The following is a 25,179-nucleotide window of genomic DNA, read 5'->3' on the forward strand; positions in this document are numbered from 1 at the left end:
GTGAACTGGCTTCTTGAGTGTGTCCAAGGGGAGGCAATGGCACTGCTTTTGGGCAGAAGATGGGATTTATAGACCAGGTCCCACTTAAGGGGCAGGCCCGCAGACTCAACTCCACAAGTCTCAACGCAAACACTGCCAAAGACCTTATTTAAGTTTGCGTATCTATAACTACTTTAGTGGGATATTTTCTACACAGTTAGACATGAAAGATCCATAATTAAATTGTGTTTAATTCAGCTGTCGAGCCACCATCTTTAATCTTAGGTATCTGAATGCCCGGAGTGACCTCAGAGAAGCAAACATTTTGTAAACTGAAAGAATATATAGAAACATTGAGAGGGCATTATGTTTACAACAGAAACATAATGACGAAAATTTTAGGAACCACATAAAAGTTCTCTACCCTAGCATGCACAAAAACTTTATACTTTAAAGTTATGAACCAGTTCAATGGTAGCATTTTATAGGCTTTTGTTAATAGATAAGCAGTTCCAATAATTTTACTAAAATAAGCCTATTACCTGTTTGGCGATGTTCTCACAATATTTGAGTTCCAGCTCAACCTCGAGTTTCTGCAAGGCCCCCCTGACAGCCATTTCCCTTTCCTGCTCTAAGTCTTGCTGGATCTTGCGCTTCTGTTCTTCTACCATGACTGCCATCGCTTTCTGGGAAACGGCATCAATGGTGGTTACTTGGTCTGTTTGGCTGTAGCAATCGGAGGTCTTCTTTTTCGTTGCCTTTGTAGTCTGATCCAGCTTAGACTGCCACTCCTTTTCAAGCTGTTGAAGGAGTTCTTCTTTCATCTGTTTTCAAAAGAAAAATCATATGAGAAGAAAAATATTCAAATAATTATTACCAAAAAAAAAAAAAAAAACTGGAAAGGCTAGCCAAAAAAGCAACCACAGCTGTGTCTGAAAACCATCTAATTACATGAGGTTTGGAAATTCAGTCTGTGGAAATATATTCTCAAGCAAATCCTGAAAAGCACTCTTTGACCTTACCTATGTGACAGAAATCACACAGAAGATTTCAATATGTTGTGTAAAGTCAGGCTATCTTGCTCTCAAGATGCAACCTGCTGGAGGCTTTGACATTGACAATACAAAGATGGCATGATAGGGAGAGGGGGGGAGAGGGGAGAGGGGAGAAGGGGGGGCCTGTGTGGCTTAGTGGTTGAGTGTCGACCAGGAGGTCAAGGTTCGATTGCTGGTCAGGGCACATGCCCAGGTTGCTGGCTGGATCCCCAGTAGGGAGCATGCAGTAGGCAGCCGATCCATGATTCTCTCTCAGCATTGATATTTCCCTCTCTCTCCCTCTTCCTTCCTCTCTCTGAAATCAATTTAAAAAAAAATTTAAAAAAAAAAAAGAGAAGCGGGGGAGGAGGAGGGAGGGAGGATGGAGGGAGAGAGAGGGAGAGAGAGAGGAGGGGAAGGGAGGGCAGAGAGAAAGAGAGAGGGGGAGAGAGAGAAGGGAAGGGGAGGGGAAGGAACAGAGAGAGAGAGAGAGAGAGAGAAGGGGAAGAAGGGGAAAGGGGGCACTTTTGCTATTAAAATGTGTTTTCCCATGAACACAAGGCTTTCCACAAAGCAGGCACTCAGTCAGTATATCTAAGTAGTGAACCTAATTTTACTCCCTGGAATACATTAGAATCTTGTTTGTTATGATACTAAATTCTACTGGGTAGACCAGGCATTCAAGAGGGGGCCGTTCTTCCATCTTATGATTTCCACTTTCGGAAGTGTAGGAGGGTGGATCCAAACATAATCAGTCTTAGGCAAAACTGAAAGAGTGAAATCTGCTTTCCCTTTCCGGTTTCTCACCCTCCTGGGACCCAGGGCTCTCAAACTGCTTCCCTGGTGCCCAAACCCTGGCTGTGGTGCGTCACTTAAAGCGGCCATCCCATGTAGCCGTTTCTGCTTTCCTGACATGCAGTAACACTGGCCGTCTACCTCATCCCCGGATAAATAACTGGTTAGCAAATCCAACTAAAAAGCAATTTGCAATAATGTAAAAATAGAGCATTTATTTTGTGCCATCCAGATTTTAAATATGTTGTGTAAGGACAGGCGATGTATATCCATATTCCAGAATACATATTTTTATATGAAGAAATGACTAGTAGGAAGAATGTTAGGTGCCAGTACCACAGCATGAGATTAATGAAATGCTCTTTGGGAAAGGGGATGGACAATGGGGAACAGGGAGGCAGAAACATAGGACATCTTCAGGTATCCCCAACCCCAATGAATAGCAATCTTGTGGGATCTAGTTTAAATAAGCTTCAGAATACATTTCTCTTCCAACTCAGTTTTTAAGATCATAATTTGGTTCTTAATGTTGTAGGAAACTGTTAGCATTTCCTAATCTCATTCGCTACTTAGGTAATAGAAGTACTATTTCATGTTTCTGAGTCTACCCAGTCATTACTTTTTGATTACATCAAAAATCAAAAAGCACCCTAAAAAGCCATTATATCCTGAATTGGTTGAAGAAACAAGATGGGAAGGGGGTTTAAATAAAATTGGGGTGAGTAAACTACTAATAACCCAATTCTGAGAAGTTATAATGAGTGGTTATGTACCTGGCAATGAAAAGTTATATGTCTGCTCAGAAAGAACTGTCTTTCAATGGCCAATACGTCATTTTTTAAACACAGTGACAGAAAGAAATTTTAACCCACAGCTCTTTCTGTTCTTATCCCAGTGTGCTTTGGCTAACATCACTTCATTTTCAAACTGCTATTTAATATCACTCTCTTGCTCTTTTAGCCACTTGGGTGTGTGTGTTTTTTCTTTCATAATAAAGGTATCTTGGTACTTTTCTTCAAGTTCCACCTGCAGTTTGCTTATATAGTCTTCTCTTTCCTCCAATAGCTGTTCCTTTAAACAAAATCCAAGTAAATATCTCTGTGTAACACTAATATTCTCCAAGTCAAATTTATAAAATAATGGTTACATGTATGCAATAGAGAGCAGAAACAGACACAAATGATCTTTCCAAATACTGTCAACTGGTCGAAGGAACTGCTTGTAAAGGCCTGTATACATCTCAAATATTAGATAAAAAAATGTACGGTGGCTCTATGAAAAGAAAAAAATCTAATATAATAAATATATTCCCAGAAGATGAAATACTCTTTTTAAAAAGTGAAACTGCCATTTACACCCCACCCATCAAGGGATTTTATCAGCTATCATAGACCAGAAAAAATTTACATTTCTGAAAGCCTTATACTTTGAGATAAGCGAAAAATTACTGCTCCATACTAAAAGCTATGCATTCTGTGATAAATCCAAATTGGGATTTTTCATTGCCAAAGACAAAATGTTTTCTATCAAAACTAGCTAAAGCATTATCAAATAAGAACTGTCAAGTGTGTTTCTAAGCTATTCATAAATAGTCTCTGTGCATTCTAGGAACCCAGTTCATCTGAAAACTGGAATCCCTTGCGTTATGTTACATCACTGCAAATAAAACTCTTCTCAGGGGTCAAAATTGTTATGGGGAAATTTTTAGGAACAGTTTCCTTGAGGTGCCACTGAGATGCCGTGAGCAGCTACACACGAACGCCCACAAACCACAGTGCCAGAGAAGTGCACCTCACACACCCACTGCCTGCGGCAACTGAGCTTTTGCTCTGTAGCTCTTGGCATTATTTCTAATTCATGATTACTGGTTGTCTGGGTTTTTTCTGGTTCACAGTTGACCTGGACTATTTGTCTTAATTGCTGGTGGATTCCTCTCCACCACTGGCACATGCCGAGAATATGGTCTCTGTGTCTGTTCAGCGCTCTGTGATTTCGGAAACTCTCCGGTGACTGAGGGACCCATTTCTGCACATTCAGGTCTTGGAGCCTGCAGCTGTACTGACTGCAGGACAGTCTTAGTCACACGGGTGAGAAGGTTGTCCAGTGTCACATCACGTAACACTGGTATTATTTTTTGTTTGACTACAAAAGAAATCCTCAAATTTTCCTCTGTGTGTGTCTATCCCTCCAGAGTTGTTTCCATATGTATCTGCATTGCCTTTGGACCCACATCAGAAAACTGCTGCCAATTTTCTCTGAGTGTGTGGGTATATAGTTAATTTTGCTACATTATAAACCAGCCAAAATTTAGTCACTGAAAACAACAAACCTCTCTTATTTCTCATGATTCTGTGGGTCAGCCAGAGCATGGCTCTGGTCTTAGCCAATGCAGCTGGTCTCTGCAGGTAACTGGGCTACCTGGCCTAAGCGGGCCTCACTCATATGTCTGGTGGTTAGTGTGATGTCTCCAAGGACAACGGCGATGACTTGATCACGTGTCATCACCCAATAGGTTATCTCAGATCATTCACATGGTGGTGGCCACAGGGTTCCTAAGAATACCAGGTTTCCAAAAGCCCCAATGCATCAATGCTTTCTAAGCATCTTTTTGCATAATATTTGCTAATATCCCATTGACCAAAGTAAGTCATGTAGCCAACATCAAATTCAAAGCTGAGAAACAGACTCTAACCCTTACTACCTTTTATTGAGAACAGCCACAAAGTCACACTGCAAGGGGACGTGCATTCAGGGGTAGGAAGAAGGTCTGGCCATTTTGCAACTGACCACAGTGAGGAAAACCTTGCTTTCCTCTCTTCACAGAGAAAAATAGTAGATTTATTGGGTATAGGGATCTGCCACCTGAACATACTACAGAAATATCTAATTCAGAAGGTTTAACCACTAAAGGGAAAGAAATATTTGGATAGTTTAAAACATTTACACTTGTTTTGCATGGCTCCAACAGCAGAATACCCTCTAACTTGTAAGGGCTGACTTAGCCTGCATTACAACTAAATACATGAGGCGTACTGTGCATAAGAATGGCATTATGAATGGGAATATTGAACATCTCTGCCTTGTCTGTGAGTCTGAAGGGTTTGTGTGCCTGACTGTTTTTCCCTTTCTCTGAACAAGCCAGGTTAACATGTGAGGAAAAGTTCTGTGTGTTAATAGAAGCTTTAAAACTTGGAATTGAGCTCCTTCTTAACCCCCAGCGGACTCAGCAATTGCTTCAGAAAAGAGCACATATGAAACAGGAAAATGCAACCTTGGACTCCTGGTGTTGACTGTCTTATAAATTCTGTATCCAGACTAAGTCCCTGACCTGAAGCTCGGTGGCAGGAAAAATGGCTTATGCCCTGCAGAGAAGGGCTACCCCAAAAGTCCCTTAGTTTTCTCCAAAGTCTAATAACATTCTTCCACTGTGAGTGTGAAATATATCATAGGAAAACAGGTTGGTATATCTTTACCTACCTCTGAAGGATATGAAATAATTAAGGTCTCTTAAGTTTAAACTTCTGTTCTAACTGGCTTCTCAAGACTCATAAGCCTTATAAAGGGCTTACCTACATCTAAATAAACTAAAGAAAAGGCAGGAATTAAACTTCTCATGCTTTAAGTAAACTGGCCCTTTAAGTGTGGGAGTGTGTAACTACAAAGGGACAGATAGCACAAGGGACTATTCCAGGGTGAGGAAACTGTTCTGTATCCTGATCAATCTATACACATGTTAAAAATATATAGAACTGTATCCCAAATTTAAAAATGAGTCAGTTTTACTGTTGGACAATTTTTAAATTTTAAAGAAAAAAATTTAACCTGTGTCTTTGGAAAGGCCAAAGAGCAGTTTTGACTTTCCTTCCTGCCCCAGTGCAAGCACTCAAGAGCCAAAGTATCGGTCTCTAACAGCTATTAATTGCAACCGACCAACATGACATCCAATTTTACAGCCAAAGTAATACTTTTTTTTTTTTTAACCCTCACCCCAAGATACGTTTTTATTGATTTTAGAGAGAGGAAGGCAGAGAGAAAGAAAGAGAAACATCAATGTGAGAGAGAAACACTGATCAGTTGCCTCTCACATGCGCCCCGGCTGGGATCAAACTAGCAACGTAGGTATGTGCCATGACTGGTCACTGAACCTGCAACCTTTTGGTGTATGGGACGATGCCCAGCCAACTGAGCCAACTGGCCGGGGCCAAACTGATTCTTCTGAAATTACCAGAAAATATATTCCTGAAAAGAATGACTCCTTTGAGAGAATTGCTCTTATGTTCTTGCCAATTTATATATTTTCTTAAAAAAAGAAAGAATCACACTAGAGATCTTCCCCCTATTTTAATTTTTAAAACATTACTGAAAGCTATGTCCTTAATTTCTAGGTAATTTAAGATCCCTTCTAACTCGTACACTGCCAGCACTAACTAAAACAGGTCCTTTTAGAACTTATTTTTCCAATACACGATATGTATACATGGCATGTTTTTTTTACCGTATTAATCTACTCAAAAATAATCAAAATATTAAATGAATTGAGTTCCTCACCTGCTCTTTGCTATTCTTTTTAAGTCTGTGGTAGCAATAGCTTGCTTTAATGTAACTTATTCAAAAACCTCTGTCTAGAACATTTACTCAGGCCTTTAAAAATATTTTCTAATCTTGACGCAGGTGGCTTTCAAACTGTGGTCTGTAGCTGGTCCAAAGCGGGAGTCAGCTGTGTGTCTGGATGAGGCTCTGGCCAGGAGAGGGAAGACAAGAGGAGGCGCAACTCTTTACATGTGGCTTGACTCCTGGACACTCACCAATGGCAACTTGGAAGATTCAGGCAGGAGCAGAGAGTCCACGGCAGCCCCTCCCGTTTCCCTGGAAGAGGTCACACTAACACTGACCTTTCTCTCCACAGCCTCCGGGCCACCACCTTCCCTGCCATGAAACCAAAGTTCAAACGCCTGCTCTGCCCCCCAGAATGAAATGATGCTTCAATACTGGCAGAGAAATGGGTCAGAGGAAAATGTCTCTGAAGGAATACTTTGAACAGGGCTCACAGAACTAGGTAGGGTCGCCCGAGTAGCCAACAAGCAAAACGTAAAATAAGGGCCCTTGGGTTTCGGACCCAAAGTAACTCAGGTCCACTCTTATTTTCAGAACTCATTTTTGCCTCCTAGAATAAATCGATGTGGAAGAATGATTTTCTCCTACATGTGCCAATTCCTAAGAAGCTTTTAATAACCGTCTCAACACTTAACTGTATTTTGTGAGCTCTATTAGTGTGATATAGCCAAAGGAAAGAGACTTCTCCCTATGCCTTCCCCATTGCACGAGAGAACAAATTCACCGGTTTCAATGACAACGGGGAGACCGGAGAGGTCAACAGAAGGAAACACAGCGGGAACATGTACTTTACCTTCTCCCGAGCCTGCTGCTCCTTTTCAATGGTCTTCCTGAGCGTCGATTCGAGATTATCCTTCTCTTTGCACACTTCCAGGTAGCACTCCTGCACAGCAGCCATCTCCTTAATCACCTTATCTAGCTCAGACCTGGGAGACACAAAACCAGCAACTGAGTGACAGCAAAAGCATACAAGGGCCGCAGCACAATCCTCTCTGAACGAGGAAAGGGGCAATGTTGTCTTATAGTTTCAAGGGCAGCTAAACTTTTATTCTCACCTAAGTTGCAAGCGAGTCCCCTCATAAACCTCAAACAGCTGCTGCCTCTCCAAAGCATGCTTTGCCAACAGGCTCTCGCGAATCTGGGCTTTCACAGCTTCGTGGTGCTGCTGGTAAGTCCTCTCGCACCTGTGAGCAAGACGGACAGCAGGTCCTAAGGCAGTGCCCAGCGATACTAGGAACACCGGGGCCACCTGGTTTCCCTTCCTTTCCCCCACTCTTCTCTAACGCAAATTATAGTTTAGGTCAGATGGGTTTTCCCCAGCCAAAAACGGTAATAATTAATTTTCTCTCTTTTTTTAAGAAATATATCTTTATTGATTTCAGAGAGAGGAAAGGAGAGGGAGAGAGAGAGAGAAACACCAATGATGAGTCATTGATGGGCTGCCTCCTGCACGCCCCCAACTGGGGATGGAGCCCGCAACCCGGGCATGTGCCCTGACCAGGAATCGAACCCCGATCGCCTGGATCCTAGGTCGATGCTCAACTGCTGAGCCACACCCGGCCGGGCATTTTTCTCAATATATAAGAATCTCTTCAAATTTTTTTCTTCTTCTAATGTTTCCAGAAAAAAAATAGAAACTTGGATGTCCCAGTCATTCAAATGGAGATAATAGTCTCTGATGAACTTGTTTATAAAAAAATGAACTGATATAATCCAGGGTGTGGTTCCAACACTGCAAGTCATCTACATTAAACAGAAATGCTTAGCAGTACCAAACTCACAAGTAAGTTATGCTCCAAAAGTCCGTTTCTAAGGTTATCATTTGGTATTTGGAAGACATATACCCTCTCATAGATTCCTTCCTTATAAAGAATAGCCTTTAAAACATTATTAAGCTATACCGTCTCAATGAACCACCATTTGATGGAGCTATAGAATCCAACAAACTACGTAACATCACTTCTACGGAAAATGAGTTCCAAATTCTAATTTGAGAAGCCAGGGACTCATCTTCTCCAATCCAAGGTCTCAATAGGGAGGGTTCACTCCATCAATTCTCTGGAATCTTTTTTTCAGGTGGGAGGGGAGGAGGATTGGAGAAAAGAGAAAGGGAAGGGTGCCCAGGAGGCAGGCATTAGGCTTCTACATAGAATTTACCTATCAACAGTTTCTTGTTTATCACGGTCAAAATCTTGTACCATTTGTCTCATTTGATTACATAAGTCCTGATTTGTGGTTCTCAGTTTTTCTTCAGTTTCTTTAAGTGCCTAGATACAAAAGAATAAAGTACTTAGTAGAAATAAACATTTTCAATGATTAGTCTAATCTCATTTTTTAACATCATCTGTACTTTAGCTCTACCCTGTAACATTATCTGACATATCATTTTCATAATTCTACAAAAGTGTCTTCATGCCTTGATAAGAGAACGGAATCATTTATTTGACAAGGAGCTTTCTGAAAGAAGTAAAAATTGAAATTTTGTATTTAATTTGAAATATATGAAATGAGAACACTTAACCAGAGAAGTATTGGCTAACTGATGCCTTAAAATAAGTCTTCAAATTAACAGTCTTCTGTAACCTTCTAAATATGCAAAGTTTTACTTTCTGGTCGAGGGCTGGCTAAGGCAGAAAGAACACCTCTATTAGTCATGCTACTGTATGGACAAAAGACTGGATTTACACTAACCTTCTAATGAAGAAACTACTACCCGCGACCAATACTAAAGGGAAATAGATGGAATCCTTAGCCACCTACTAATATCCTTGTCTACTAACTCACATTGCCTCTGTGTTTTTGAAAAGTCTATTATATGCTTTGCATTTAAAAAGGCCATGGAAATTCTGACAAAATATTTAAAAAATTTTTAATTACCTGATTTTGTTGTTGCAAAACTTGAATTTCATCTTTAAGTCGCAGAATATCATCTTTGACAATCATTTCAGAAGTAGAAGTGTCAGGCCATAACAGATTAGTTGGTTTCTCTGAGGTATCTGTTTTAGGCTAAATGTTTTAAAAAAGTCAAAAGTTTTTCAGGTTTCTAAAAAAAGTCTAAGAACTTGTTTTGAAATAATGTCACACTTATAAGGAAATTACAAAAACAGTACAAATAATTTCCATATACCTTTCACCATCGTCCCCAAATATAAGAGCCACAGTACAATGACCAAAACCAGGAAGCAATACTATTAACTAATCTACAGACCTTATTCAAAATTTTCTAATTTTTCTCGAATGTTCTCTGGTTCAGGGTCCGATCTATGATTCCACACTGCATTTAGTTGTCACATCTCCTTAGTCTCCTCCAGTCTGGGACAGTTCTTCAGTCTCTGTCCTTCAAATCCATGGTATTTTTGAGTACTAACCAATTATGTTGTAGGGTGTCCCTCGACTTCTTTTTTTCTGATGTCACTTCATTAGTAAATGCAGCTTATGCATTTTTGGCACAAATGCCACAGAAATTACGTGCATGCTTTTCAGGGGAGACATGATACCAATAGGTCTCGTCACTGGTGATGATCAGTTGATGGCGGCAGTGTCTGCCGGCACCTCCACTGTACAGTTACTATTTTCCACTTATAATTCATAGTATCTTATAAGGAGATAGTTTGAGACTCTGCAAATATTCTATTTTTCTTCATACTTTCACCCACTAAATTTAGCATTTATTTATTTATATAATCAGTATTGATTCATAGATACATATTTTACTCACTAGGTATAATTTTAAAGACTCATGATAATAGACTCTGGCAAATTTTTTCCAGAAAGCTCATACAAATGTATGCTCTCATGAGGTTGTCCACCTCTTAACCTCCAATGGCAGTGACTGTCTGGAAATAATGTTTGCATTTGATGGGGTAAAGGGTATCTAGCAATTGCTTTCATTTGCATGCCTTCTATTGCCATCAGAGTGGAACCTCTTACATACATACCTTCATTGTTCATTTGTTTTACATCTGCCCAAATTTGTCTGTTAATATGACTTTATTTTATGAGTTCCTTATTTTATGAGTTCTTTATTCACTGAGGGGCCACAAAGATTTTTTTTTTTAAATACCTACATTATTGGACTTGTTGGTTAATGTATTTACCCCAACCCTGAGCTCTCTTACACAATGTTTAAAAAATATCCTGTACCAAGGTTCATTCTACTCATTGGGGAGGAAGAAGTATGTGTATCTCATGTCCATGGGGGGTGACAAAACACCAAAGCTATAATCAGCCTTTATGGAAATCGATGAGACACCTAAATGTTTTTGGCCTCATTAAAGATTTCAGCAGGACTGCGCTTACCCAACATGGATTTCTATTCACATGTCCTACCAGCTTATTTGCTACGTTCTTTTAAAAAAAAAAAAAATGTCTTTATTGATTTGAGAGGAAGGGAGAGGGAGAGGGAGAGAAAGAGATAGAAACATCAATGATGAGAGAGTCATTGATCGGCTGCTTCCTGCACGCCCCCTGCTGGCGATCAAGCCCGTAGCCCAGGCATGTGCCCTCACCCAGCATCGAACCGCCATCTCCTGAATCATGGGCCAACTGCTGAGCCATGCCAGCTGGGCTATTACATTCATTTATTTACATCTGCTCAAGGTTGAAGTTTCCCTTCCCACCTGGCTCTCCTAGATTCATCCTTCAGGACAGAAATCAATTGTTGCCTCCTCAAAAACGTCATTACCATTCGCCATCCACCCTCGCCCCCAAGCCGTTAGTTTTCCTTCTCATAGCACTTTGTAACTAGCATCACCCTTATCACACTAAGTAGAAGTGTCCATCCCATTACCGAGCTGTACTGTTGAATATGGCAGCCATTACCCATGTGTGGTTATGGACACTTGCAAGGTGGCTTGTCCAAACTGAAATGTGCTGGTAAGTAGAAAATACACACCAGATTTCAAGGACTTAGCACAGGCACACAAAAATGTAAACCATCTTATAATAATTTTATACTGATTACATACTGAAAATATTTTGTATATACTGGGTTAAATAAAATATATTAAAGTCAATTTCACTTATTACTTTTACTTCAGTGCAAATACTAGATTTTAAATTACCTATGTGACTCCACTGTATTTCTATTGGATGGTACTGTTCTAGACACTAAGTTCCTTTAAGAAAATGGCCATTGTTTCTTTTATCATTGAATCCCACAAGACCTTGCACAATGCAGCTTAAAAAAAAAAGTTTAAACTGCATAATTTGTTCTTTCTCCACATACCTCCCAATCCTGTTGTCTGACTTTAAAAAACTAAATAGAAAACTCCATTAGAAATGATATGGGAAGTAAGTGAAAAAGGCATTTGAAGGTGTCCATGGGCTAATTAGATGTTTGCGAACTTGAGTGTTTATTTTAAAAAACCACCTCTTGGCTAAATTACTGTATCCTCTCCCATTCCCCCATCTAGGAAGTGGATCGATGTGTGTATTAATTCAACAAATGTTTCCTGAGGAAATATGCAGAGAATTATCAACACAATCCTCACAAGAATTTCCTATATAGTAGGCTGAAGCAGAACTGACATAAGCAGCAAGGGCTGAAGTCACATTTTAAGAAAAACTGAATGCAGACTGCTGGAAAAGCGCTCTAGCAAAAGAGAAGCTGGACGAAAGGAATAGTCAAAGAGGAGATAACTCCCTTTGCTTTATTGATCAACTAGACTACAGAGGCAAAGGGACAGGCTAAAACTAAGGAACTACATAGGGCACGACCATCATCACCGCCACATGTGAAAGTGTATCTGTAAGACCAATGCCATCAGTAATTCCAATATAAAACACAGAAGGCACCAAGATACCTGAGCTCAGGTTCAGGCTCACAATCAGGTTCCTACTCTCCTAAATCTTAGCATATTCTCACCAAAAAAGCTTAAACTAACTCTGATCTAACACAAATTGAGACATAAACTTTCATTCCCATCCTTTTTAAGAAACATATGGAAATAGTTAAAACGGTTTGATTTAAAGATGTTAGATGTGCTGGGGAAAAGGGGTTGCTCTCATTGGGTTGTTAACACTGAAATCAATGTTGTCCTCATCAAAGATACTCAGAAGAGGGAACCAGACTGGGCAGGCCTTTAACAGTAAGATCACACTATTATTTCTGGAAAATAAATTAGACGCAATTAAAATTCCACAATAATAAGGCGCCGCAGAACATCCTGCAAACTTTGTTTTAATAGCACTGTTTTAAGGAACACGGTTCCTAGTTTAAAGGATTGGGAGATAAAACAGTACTAACATAGGAAGTAAAACATTATTTCCATCTAGGAGTTAAAGGAATACACCATCTACATTAATTTTCCTCCTTCCCTTTCCTTTTAGTTGCCAAGTCTCTTCGCACTTTTTTCTATTGGGCGTACAGATGGGTTTGAATTTGTGAAAAGGCAGCTGTCCAAGGAGGGCCACCCTAAAGATCTCTGTGACAGCACCACCCTGGGGAAACAGCAGTCACCTATTTATTATTCAAGTGTTTTCATTTAATCTTGCCTCGAGATTGGCTCCGTAATCCCAGGAGGGTCGCAAACTGCTCCAGCTCATTTCCTCATCTATCAAGTAAGGAGGGTAACTGATGGATCTAAAGGTGGGTCAACGACTCTGACACAGCCTGATTCTGTGCCTCTCCCCCCGTAACACCACCATTACATAATCGATGTCCTTACATAGAATGACTTTCATTATAGAAATATGGCCAGAGAAATCTCACGGACAACATGCCCACTGGAGAATTTAGCTAGATATTAGGTAGAATTTAGTGCATGTCGGTCCAAGCCAATCTTGAGGAAATGCAGGCACCTTGTTACATAGGATGGATGCCTCCTTGGATTTGTGATAAAGAAATCTTATCTAATTGGCATCTCATTTACTAGGTGCCAAGGGTAAGCAGAAAATATATTCCTTTAAGTGGCATTTCCTTCTCTAAATTTTACTTCTAAAAAAAGTCAAATGAACTCCTGAAAGACAAAGGTTTAATTTACATGTGAGAATTGTAAGCATCTCCTTTATTAAGCCTTTTATTAAGCGTACGAACCTCAAGCTCCATGCTTTTTAGACCCTTCTCCACTTGCTGTAGATCTTCGATTTTCTTCCGACAGCCTTTGAGATCACTCTGCAACTGAGACACCAGGCGGCGCTTCACCGAGTTGCTGTCCAGCAAACGCTGCACTTCTGCTTTCAGCTTCAGGATCACCTCATCTTTGGAAAGCTCTTTATTTGGGTCTTCTTGTTGAGCAATACTAATGGAGAAATTACCATATTTAAAATTAAATGAAGTAACAAATCAAGCGTGGTTACTCCTTAAATGCTACTAACTGCAATGGTGGCCATGTGTTGTGACCTATACAACTATATACTATCATTTCAAGAACAATTTTAAACTTGGTCACACACAAGGATGTCACTTTTGCTATGCCCTCAGACACAGGAATGCATTTATTTATTCATAAGAAGACCATTCTACAGCTGAGTGCTGCTGCCTCATTGAAAGTTCAGTCACATGTGCCCAGCCGGGCGTGGCTCAGCGGTTGAGTGTCAACCTAGGATCCAGGCGATCGGGGTTCGATTCCCGGTCAGGCCACATGCCTGGGTTGCGGGCTTGATCAATGACTCTCATCATTGATGTTTCTATCTCTCTCTCTCTCTCCTTTCCTCTCTCTGAAGTCAATAAAGATATATTTTTTTTTTAAAAAGTTCAGTCACATGAACTTCAGTAGGGCACACACTTGTGTTTGGTAAGCTGCACGATGTATGTGCATGTCCTTTATGACTTCAACAGAAATAACACAAAAACAAAGCAGGAAAAAATAGTAAATACAAGCCATCCTAACCTACAATTTCTGTATCTCTTTGACTAAAAACACAAGTCTGAGTGGATATCTGAGCAACTGGGGAAAAAAAATAACAAAAATAAAAGCCATTTCATCTCAACTTTAGTTTCAATAAATTTCAGAATTGGAATGAGAATTTCTGTTCCTTCTTGTGACAGATTAAAAGAGCCAGATTTTCCTGTCTTAAAAAACTAGAAAACCAAATAAAATATATGAAACAATGATTTCCCATTATTAGGTAATAGGCAGCAGAGCACAGTGACCCCTGAGAACAGGAAAAGAGGCAAGGTGAGCCTCTGATGTCACACTTGGTGCCTGCAGAGCTTCCAGGGGGGGCGCGGGGACAGCCCAGACAGGCCCAGCATCTCACTGAACTGCAAAGGCTTCAGCGTGGGGAGGGCAAGGCGGCTGGAATTTGAGGAGGAAAGGGAAGCCACACCGAGAGCTCTAGAGACCCGCGTGAATGTGAGGAAATCACCTCAAGGCCAGGGAAAGAGCCACCGGAAAGACTGGGGCTGGGAATATTTGTATTCCAATGAGCCACAGCGGAGAGACTCCTAATCCACAGAGCATCAAATACTGCCTGAGTAATGGGGCCAAATTAGCCCCAGGTTAAAGGTTGCTCTAACCCTAATCTAACAAAACCCACCAAAAAAGGCCTCCAAAGGATATAATGGATTCCAGGGAACTTAACTGTGTCACAGAAAAAGAATAACAATACTTTTAAATATACAGTAAAATCCAACATGGAAAATATAAACTTTTAAATGTCCAACATCCAATCAAAATTTACCAGACATGCAAATAAGCAGGAAAGAAAATAACCAGGAGATAAATCAATCAATAGAAAGTGAACCACCAATGACACAGGCAAGAGAATTAATTAAATATATAACATATGTTCAAGAGGGTAGGGGGAAAAACACAATGAGGAGAGAAATGGAAGGCATAAAAAAGGCTCAAACTGAACTTATAGAGACAAAAAATTACAATATCTGAAATGAAAGATATACTGGATAAGATTAATAGCACAGTTAACATTGCAGAAAAGACGATCAGTGGACACTAAGATATAGCAGTAAAACTTTACAAAATTAAACACAGAGAGAAGACAAAAACTGAAATACACAGAGCATATTAACTTTTTCAATCTAAGCATAACTGAAGTCCCAGAAGAGGACAGGGGATAGAAAAAATATTTGAAAAAATAATGACCAAAAGCTTCCTATTTGATGAAAAGTAAAACCCTATAAAGCCTAGAAGCTCAATGAATCTCAAGCAAAAAATAAAAAAAAGAAGAAAAAAAACATAAAGAAAACTACCATAAATCACATCAACATTAAATTGCTGATACAGAGAGAATACGGGAGGAGGACTGGAGAGAAGATATCCAGAGAAAGGAATCCTGAATTGTGTATAAACTTGCACAAGCTTCAGTCTAAATTCTGAACTATGCACGCACAGAACAGAACACACTCAACAGAAACATATGCACATTGTGCCAAGAAATAACTCTCAGAATCTATGGACAGTAGAATGAACAATAAACTGTGAAATAGTCACACAAAGCTCTCTCACACACACTCACATAAATAATTGAGCTCCAGCCACATGCTACATGAGTCTCACAAACAAAACGTTGAGTGAAGAAAGCCTCAAGAACACCTGTATCTATGAAAGACCCGCAGGTAACACCCACACTTAATGGGGAAAATGACTGGATGCTCCCCCCTAAGATCAGCAGCAGGACAAAGGTGTCTGCTCTTGCCACGTACAAGAAAAAGAAATAAAAAGCATCCATATTGGAAAGAATGAAGTAAAACTATCTCTATTTTCAGACGACATGATCTTGAATATAAAAAATCCTAAATCCACTAAAAAACTTGGTCAACCAGTAAATAAGTTCAGCTCAGCAATGGGACAGGATTCAAGATCAATAGACATCAGTTGTATTTCCATATACTAGTAATGAACCGCCTGAAAATAAAATTAAGAAAACAATCCAGCAAAGAGAGTAAAACACCTAGAAATAAATTTAACAAAAGTACATAACTAGGACACTGAAAACCACAGCTATCGAAGTAGATGACTAGCCCCAGCAGGTGTGGCTCAGTTGGTTGGAGCATCAGCCCCAAAAGGTGGCAGGTTCCATTCCGGGCCAGGGCACACACCTAGGCTGAAGGTTTGATCCCCGGTCAGGGTGCATGTGGGATGTTTCTCCCTCACATCAATGTTTCTCTCTCTCCCTCTCCCCCCCCAAAATATCAATAAAAGTAGATGACTAGTACACTAAAAGAAATTAATGAAGATCTAAATAAATGGAAAGCCTGGATGGGCGTGGCTCAGCTGTTGAGCATTGACCTGGGATCCAGGCAATCGGGGTTCGATTCCCGGTCAGGGCACATGCCCGGGCTGCGGGCTCGATCAATGACTCTTTCATCATTGATGTTTCTGTCTCTCTCTCCCTCTCCTTTCCTCTCTCTGAAGTCAATAAAGATATATTTTAATAAAAAATAAAAAATTAAATAAATAAATAAATAAATAAATAAATAAATAAATGGAAAGATGTCCATGGTCAGGGATCTGAAGACAACATGAAGCTGGCAATAATCCCAAACTTGAACTAAGCTTCAGTGCAACCCCTATCAAAATCCCGGCCTGTTCCTTTGCAGACACTGACAAACTGACCTAAAATTCATATGGAAATGGAAGAGACAGAGAATAGCCAAAATAACCTTTAAAAAGAACAAAGTTGAAAAATTCACACTTCCCAATTTCAAAGCTTACTACAATGCATGGCAATCAAGAGAGTGTGGTATTGGCATAGGACAGACATACAGACCAACTGGAATATCGATCTCAATTGAGAGCCCAGAAATAAACTCTCACATTTACAGTCAATTGATTTTCAACAGGGGTGCCAAAACCATTTGAAGGGGAATATTCGTTTCAACAAACGATACTGGGACAATTGGATATCTACATGCAAAAGAATGAAGTTAGACCCCTACTTTTACATCATATGCAAAAATTAACATAAAGTGGATCCAAGACCTAATATAAGAGATAAAACTCTGAGAAGAAACCGTAAGTATAAATCTTCAGGACCTTGGATTAGGGAACGGTTTCTTAGACACCAAAAGCATAAGAAACCAAAGGAAAAACATGAGCGGGACCTCCTAGACGGTTGCGCTTCAGAGGGTGCTATCAAGAAAGTGAAAAGGCAACCTACCGGAGACAATATTTACAAATCATTCATCTGACAAGAGACTTATATTCAGACTATGTAAAGAACTCTTAAAATAAACAATGGAAAAAATCCAATTTTAAAATGGGATAAAGATTTTAATAGCCCCAGCCGCTGGTGGTCGGTGGGCTCGCGCACAGAGGGTGCCGGGTTCGATTCCCGGTCAAGGGCATGTGCTGGGTTGCAGGTTCCATCCCTGTCCCACTTGGGGCATGTGGGGGAGGCAACCAATTGATGTTTTTCTCTTTCTCTCTCCCTCTCCCACTCTCTCTCTCCCTTCCACTCTCTCTAAACATCAATGGAAAAAAATACATCTTCCAGGGAGGATTAACAAAACGAAACAAAACAAGAGATTTGAACAGACATTTCTCCAAAGACGTACAAACAGCCAGTCAACACATGAAAGGATGTTCTACTTCATTAACCATCAAATCAAAACCACATCATTCAAATCAAAGCCACAATGAGAAACCATTCCATACCCATTAGGACAGTAATTTCTTTAAAAATTCATAAGTGTTGACAACAATACGGAGAAATGGGGTCCCTCATACACTGCTGGCGGGAATGCAAAATGGGGCAGCCACTTGGGAAAACAGTTGGACCGCTACTCAAAATGCTAAACCTAGAGTTACCAGATGACCCGGCAATTCCACTCCAATGAATATATCTAAGAGAAATGAAAACATATGTCCACACAAAAATATGTGCACAAATATTCATAGTACTACTCATAATAGTGAAAAGGTAGAAACGATTCAAACAAATGTCTATTCGCTGATGTATGGATAGACAAACTGTGGCATATTTCCACAATGAAATGTTATTTGGCTATAAAAGGAAATGAAGTGCTGATATAAAATGTTAAGTGAAATAAGCCAATCACAAAAGACCACATATTATATAATTCCATTATGTGAAATGTACAGAACAAGCAAATCAAACAGAAACAGAAAGTTCACTAGTGGTTTCCTAGACCTGTGTGGGCAGGAAGGAGTAATGGGGAACAGGGTTTCTTTTTTTGGGATACCGAAATGTTCCAAAATTCAGTTGTGGTGATGGTTGCACAGCTCTGTGACTACACTTAAAATGGGTAAATTTTATGGTTTGTGAAATAAATAAATAAAGCTATAGAAGAAAAAAAACAAGCACAGACACCTAATGTATGAGTTCCATTCCTATGAAGGTAAACCCAATCTACAGTGTTTAGGTATGAATAATTCGGTCTTAAAAGGATAATAAAAACAAAACAAAACAAAAACAACACAGAAAATAATTGCCATAACAGTCAAGATAGCAGTTACTCTCTAGGGTATGACTGGAAAGAGAAATATGGGCAATTTCTTGACCTGGGCAGTGGTTCCATTAAGTTTATGCTTCACGCACTTTTCCTTATGTGATATATTTCACAACTTTAAAAGGTTTAAAAAGTAAAATAAAACTATGAAAGTACTAGAAAAATACCATCAACAAATAAAATTTTAAACAGGAAAAGTGATAACTCTCAACACCGGCTAGGTACATAGAAACAGGTACTGTCAGGATGTGGGAAATAAGGCAAGCAAACTATAGGGCTGCTTGGCAACATGTATCAAACGCCTCACATAATGTGCAGTACCCTTGAGCAAGAATATTCATGCATCTTACAGAAATAATCAAAGATGTGAATAAAGCTTTGCTACAAGGATGCTTGTAATAATAATACTGTAGTATTTATAATTTTTAAAAATTTAAACAGTATGTTACTAACTAAAGTATGTTAAATTCATCCACATACCCATTAGTAAATATATATAACAATATTTACTGATATCTAAAGATTTCAGAATATATTAAGGCACATTATAAAACAGTATATTCTATATTATTTTATCTCCTAGAAACATCAAAACAGATCATGTGGAAATTATATACCAAAATGTGCCCTGGACGGTGTGGCTCAGTTGGCTGAGCATTGTCCCATGCACCAAAAGATCTCCGGTTCGATTCTTGGTTAGCGCACATGCCCAGGTTGTGGGTTCACATCCCTGATCGGGGTTCGGTCAGGAGGCAACGGATTGATGTTTCTCTCTCACATCGATGTTTCTCTCTCTCTTCCTTCCTCTCTCTTTCTAAAATCAACAAAAATATATTTTTTAAAAAGAAATCATATAGCAAAATGTTAACAGTTTTCTTCATGGGAAGTGAAGTAAGATTATGGGTGCTTTTAATTTTCTTGTTTTCTTAATCTGTATTTTCTATTTTTTCCATAATAAAGGAGAAAGTTGCTTTTAAAAAAGAGAAGTATTGATAGTATACACCCTTAATATGGTGTTATGAAAATGGAACCTCATCACTGTGGTCTTCCTCCACAAAACCCATGAGGAAAACATAATTGTGAGATAAACATCAAAGTCCAATAGAGGGGCTTCCTACAAAATAGCTGACTAGTATTTCTCAAAACTGTCAGGGTCATCAAAAACAAGGAATTTCAGGAGGAAACTAAGAAAATATGATTCCTAAATATAATATGGTATCCGGATGTGATCCTGGAACAGAAAAAAGACATCAAGTAAAACTAGGAACACCTAAATCAACTATGGATACATTAGTTAATGATACTGTATTAATATTAGTTCATTAATTGTAACAGTACTGTGCTGATGTAGGGTGTTAATAGGGCAAATGGGTGCAGATTATACGGAAACTCTTGGTACTATATATATATATAATTTTTTTTTGTAAATCTAAAACTGTTCTAAAGAACTAATGTTTATTTCTTAAATAAGAAATAAATAGTACTGAGTTATAATTTTTACTATTTTCAGTTTCAGATTATTCCAAAGGAAACATTATATATATACTATGTGTACACATACACATATATACACAGAGAGAGAGAGAATGGAGAACATATTAGTTTTAAAATTATGAAAGGAGTGCCTTCCAATCTGCTACATATTTATTGACATATACTTTTGTATATGTAATATATATAGTGTAAATATTCTGTATAGATCTCACTTATTTAAACGGCTTCTATTTATATAGAAATAGAATATATAAACGTAAGAAATAGAAATATATTTATATAAGAAATATAAAACATTTTACAATGCATGTGCCTATGCCGTAAGACATGGTGAACTAACTTGAAGCAGAGCACTGATTTTGCTCAGTTAACAAATTATGCATCCCTCATTTCTTTTCTTACTGAATGCTGACCGCTGAAATAGCACATCATGTACTCCTAGAGGGAGCCAAGTCAGAGGGCAGAGAAAGCACTTGCTAAAATAATTTTCTCTTCTTTCCCGAAAGGGAAAAAGTCAGCGGGGGTGACCAGTCCTGCATAAGGCTCTCTTCTGAGCCCTGTGGAAGTTGGTTCCCCTGAATCCAAATAAACTGTAGTCCCTTGTGAAGCCTGCTGAGAAGACCAAAGGGAAAAGGCATTCCACTTGTTAAATGTTTATTATTTGAGCTTCGTGGCCAACTATAATACGGGAGAGGGGAAGCTGTCTGCACGCCGCATGCAGATTTAGTGACTCAAATTCCACGAATGTGAAACAGGACACCGGGGCTAAACCCTTCAAGCTTACTAGGCGGTAGCTCGAGGGAGGTAGTGGTTGGGAATAAAAGCGTTGAGCCGCTAATAATTGGGTCAGGGATTGGAAAGCAGCTCAAGTCAACAAAGGACTGAAACTCTCGACACTGGAAAAGCTGTCGCTTCCTCTTGTTCTAGGAATCGCAGTCCAGTGGAGAGAAGGTGTAAGTCTCTTCTCTCCTGTATCTCCTCTCGCTTTGACCTAAGAATAAATGTTTTAACTTTCTCCTCTAAACTGAATTCTTATCTATTAAACTGCTGGTAGGTGGGGTTATTATAACTAATCCCTTCTTCACATATCCTGTGTGTCACTGAATTTCTTCTCCTGCGCCTCGGTGACTACCTACTGTCTTACTCTTCTCTTCCCCAGCTCTACAGGGCTGGCACCCCTGGTACTAGAAAGCGACGTGACGTCTCAGGTTTAGTATCTATGGGGATGGGCTTTCAGTTACTAAAGGATTTCGGCTACGAGGACTATGAGTACTAATTAAATAGAAAAGGCAAAAGTAGAATACATTTTAGTAGACATCATGATGAAGTCAGTCTGCTTGAAAAGATACATCTATATAATTTATATTATTATTATTAATTATTATTACCACTTACCCAATTCCCAAGCTAATTATGGCACAAATTAAGATAAAGCAATAGCATACTGGAAAGAAATCTTTTCTGGCAACAACTAAATCTTTAATCCTCTTTAAAAAAAAAAAGGCATAATGAATAAAGTTTAAGGCCAAAAGGTTTGACTGTCATGTAAACATGGAACAACAGGTTTACGGGACAGTCAAGTTTTGGGTTCGAGTACTGGCTCAGCTGATCATGGTCTGCCTTCTAGGGCAGAAGAGCTTACCTCTTGGAGCTCTAGTTTTCCCAGTTCTAATAATGTGATAATGGACCTGATGCTTTTCTCGAGGTTGAGGTGAAGATCAAGAACCTTTTAGAAAGTATATGTTGAGTAAGACGTGAACTAATATAAGATCTGATCAATGGTATATTTTAACCAATCAACTATTAAATAATAATAATAATACTACCTTTGATCAAGTACTGCACGGTCTGGGACACATTACATAAGGCCCTTCATATTCATTACCTGTTTTAATCCTCACTGAAACCCAAGGTGCAGGCTGTCATCCACTTAATAGAAAAAGCCTGATGAGAAAACAGGCTCAGAAAAGTCAAGAAACTTGCCCAAGGTCATAAAGCTACTAATAAATGCCAAAACTATGATTCAAAACAAAACCTGAATCATCTGGCATTAACAGGAAATGAGGCATTCACAGCAGTGAATTTTCCAGATGATATCTTAACTAAAATTTTATGTAAATCTATCTAAAAAGATATAATGCATACACCCTCTTGCACTTTAATTAACTAACCAAGCTGAAAGCTTTCTTGGACAACTGGGGATCATGACTGGATTCTGACGTCGACCAGCAGCTCCAGCTGCTGTGCTCCTATAGACCCCTCCTTGTTGAGGCTGAGCTGTCTGGCTAAACCATGGCAATACCTCTCCCAACCCCCAGCCCCAGCTACTCTTCCATGGGTTAGGAAATCAGATAGCTCATGGGGTGCAAACAAATCTAAGTCAGTATGGCCCTGGGATAAGAGCCTGAAGGTAACGCCTACGAAATACACCACACAACTTAGCTCTGCAATTTCCTTCTTTGCTTTCCTCTGGATTGTAGCTGCTGTCTTCAGAGGCAGCAGTCGCTCAAGACCGACCTCCAGACAAATGGAGCCTTACTAAACTACAATAATATCTTGTTTCACATTATTTCCAGATCACTTGAGTTTTTGATTTACTAAATCTCACCCTACAGTTCTGAAAACAGAATCCAGTACTAAAATACATAAGTTCTAAAACCTGTTGAAGAGCAAACCCTTCCGGAGACTCATATACTTGTATTTAGCTGCATGATGCCTGAAACACACAGGTAGTGGACACTCCCACCAAACAAGAATGACTGGGGAGGGGGAAGGAACGGGGGGGGGGGGGGGAACGGGGCATTGGGGAGAAAAAGGGACATCTGTAATACTTTGAACAAAAATTTTAAAAAATTAAAAAATAAATAATAAATAAATAAATAAATAAATAAATAAATAAATAAAAGAATGACAGTAACTCAGTCTTGAACTAGAAACCCTAGGGTGGGCCAAATGCATTCAAGGCCAGAATGTAATCCCTTCCAAACAGCCATCTCTCATCTTATCCCAGATGAGTAAAGGGAATAACTACCCCTTCGTACACCAAGCATTACATTGAGCAGTTAGCTGCTTTCAAGTACATCTCCCTCTCCGCACCAGACAAACGGTAAACTCCCTGTGGGAAGGGAGTATTTCTGTCTCATCTTTTGTATACAACTCCCAGAGCCTTGCATCACACCTTCCAGGGAGCAAGTGCTTCAAAAAGGTACATCTTTTCCCTCATTCATCTTTTAAGTGCTTAATGGTTCCTAAATACACTCCCTCTCCTGACAGCACCACTTCCTCCCATCTGTCCCTGGGAGGGACCATAAAACAATCCCTTCCCGAAGATTGCTAAAATAGCTGTGTTAAGCAGTGGTATAAAAGACAAAAATTCCTATTTTAAAAGTAAGACCACAGTAAGATTCCTAGGGAAAATTAATGCTTATTTTCTCGTATGCCACTGATACCAGGCACCTGCTTTCAACATAGTGTTACATAACAAAAATAATATGCTTCGCCTTAGTAGTAAAACAGATACATAATCTCGGTTGTAGAATTTACCCTGTGCATTTTAGCTAGATTAATCTTTTTTTTCTTAATGAAACTGATGTGCCCATTGGGGCTGAAGACAGTACAAATATCAATTCTTGAGGTTTCTGTTCGTTTTGATCTCAGACATTTACACTTCACTGGGTATTACTAAAATGTACTGCCCCACGTTCAAGGACCCCCATCAGCTCCTCGTCTCCTGCCTGATGCCACCTGTTTACCAAACATCATTGGAATTACTAACGTGGACTCTTCCACAGCGAACTATTTTCTCGATACCTCTTAACTTCGGATTTTTTCCAGTTGACCTTTGGAATACCCAGATCCATGTACGATTCGGTGAGTTCTGTGTTTGGTTCTCCTGCTGAGTCACTGGGAAGTACTCCCAGTTTTGCGGCAGATTCATAGAGAGAAATTTCATCTTTTAGTTCTGTCAATTCTTCCTACGACACAAAATTATCAAAAGTTATTTTCATTATTTTCCTATAAGAAGGAACCAGCCATTCCATCGATGCTTCAAATTCATTTTAATAGTCAAGACAAGGCAGAAACGCTTCTTCAAACACATTTTGGCACACATTACACGTAGCTTCGTAAAGGCCAGCACGGCTCAGGCTTCCCAGTAAACTGAATGCACGCATGAAAGGTGAATGAGAAAAGCAAAGGCAAGCAGCTTCTCTCGCTCCCTCCTCACCGTGTGTCCTCCACAAGGAGTGTCCCTTGAGCTGAGAAACTGGGGGCAGCACTTTTTGGCTCACAGAGTAGAAGACGGAGTAGACTCATTTACCAACAACGTGCTGTACTTGATAGCCTGCCAGTGGTGAAAAGGCAAAATCCCTCTTTCCAGTGGAGGCAACACTGGACCTCTCCCTCCAGCATCTCCCTCTGGCATCTCCCTCTTCCTCCAGCGGAAAACATACAGAGCGCTGCAGGAGGTGACAGAATTGCAGCCACACCGTCGGATTCCCACACCTGTGGATAACTCACCTCTGGGACACACCCGTAGGTAGGCCCGGGCTTGACTACCCAACGGTGTGGGTGAGATTGTGACTGACTCTCATGGGCTGCTCTGGAGATGGCCCAGCCACCTTTTTTTATGTAGAGAAACCCAAGGTGCAGAAAGGTGATGTAATTCAGTTACCCAGAGTCTCTCCCAAGGGGCAACACTCACCTGCAGAGCCTTGTTCATGCTTTCACTCATAGCATGTGCCTTCTGCGCCTGCTGGAGCTGGAGCCGCAGCTGAGCCACCTCCTGCACTGAGCCTATGGGGGGAAGAGTCACGGAACACACCAAATGTAAGTGGCCAGGGCACCTATGGCATACAGAAGACATGAATCCACAGAGGCTACAGAAGG

The 25,179-nt window shown here is 39.8% G+C and overlaps 1 protein-coding gene across 1 annotated transcript in view; it reads right to left on the reverse strand.

Annotated features, from left to right (window-relative positions):
• The window catches only part of CEP152 (centrosomal protein 152), a 78,968-nt gene that overhangs the window by 25,541 nt on the left and 28,248 nt on the right, over positions 1-25,179 (reverse strand). Inside the window, exons 11-18 of the mRNA XM_081147125.1 lie at positions 24,995-25,086; positions 24,103-24,266; positions 13,459-13,663; positions 9,300-9,428; positions 8,580-8,689; positions 7,478-7,606; positions 7,216-7,348; positions 522-803 (exon numbers count right to left, since the gene is read on the reverse strand). Coding sequence (XP_081003251.1) covers positions 522-803; positions 7,216-7,348; positions 7,478-7,606; positions 8,580-8,689; positions 9,300-9,428; positions 13,459-13,663; positions 24,103-24,266; positions 24,995-25,086 — 1,244 coding nt within the window. The remainder of the gene's footprint in view (positions 1-521; positions 804-7,215; positions 7,349-7,477; positions 7,607-8,579; positions 8,690-9,299; positions 9,429-13,458; positions 13,664-24,102; positions 24,267-24,994; positions 25,087-25,179) is intronic.

The sequence above is a fragment of the Miniopterus schreibersii genome (genome assembly GCF_964146895.1).
Source record: "Miniopterus schreibersii genome assembly, chromosome: 1".
NCBI classification, from domain to species: domain Eukaryota; kingdom Metazoa; phylum Chordata; class Mammalia; order Chiroptera; family Miniopteridae; genus Miniopterus; species Miniopterus schreibersii.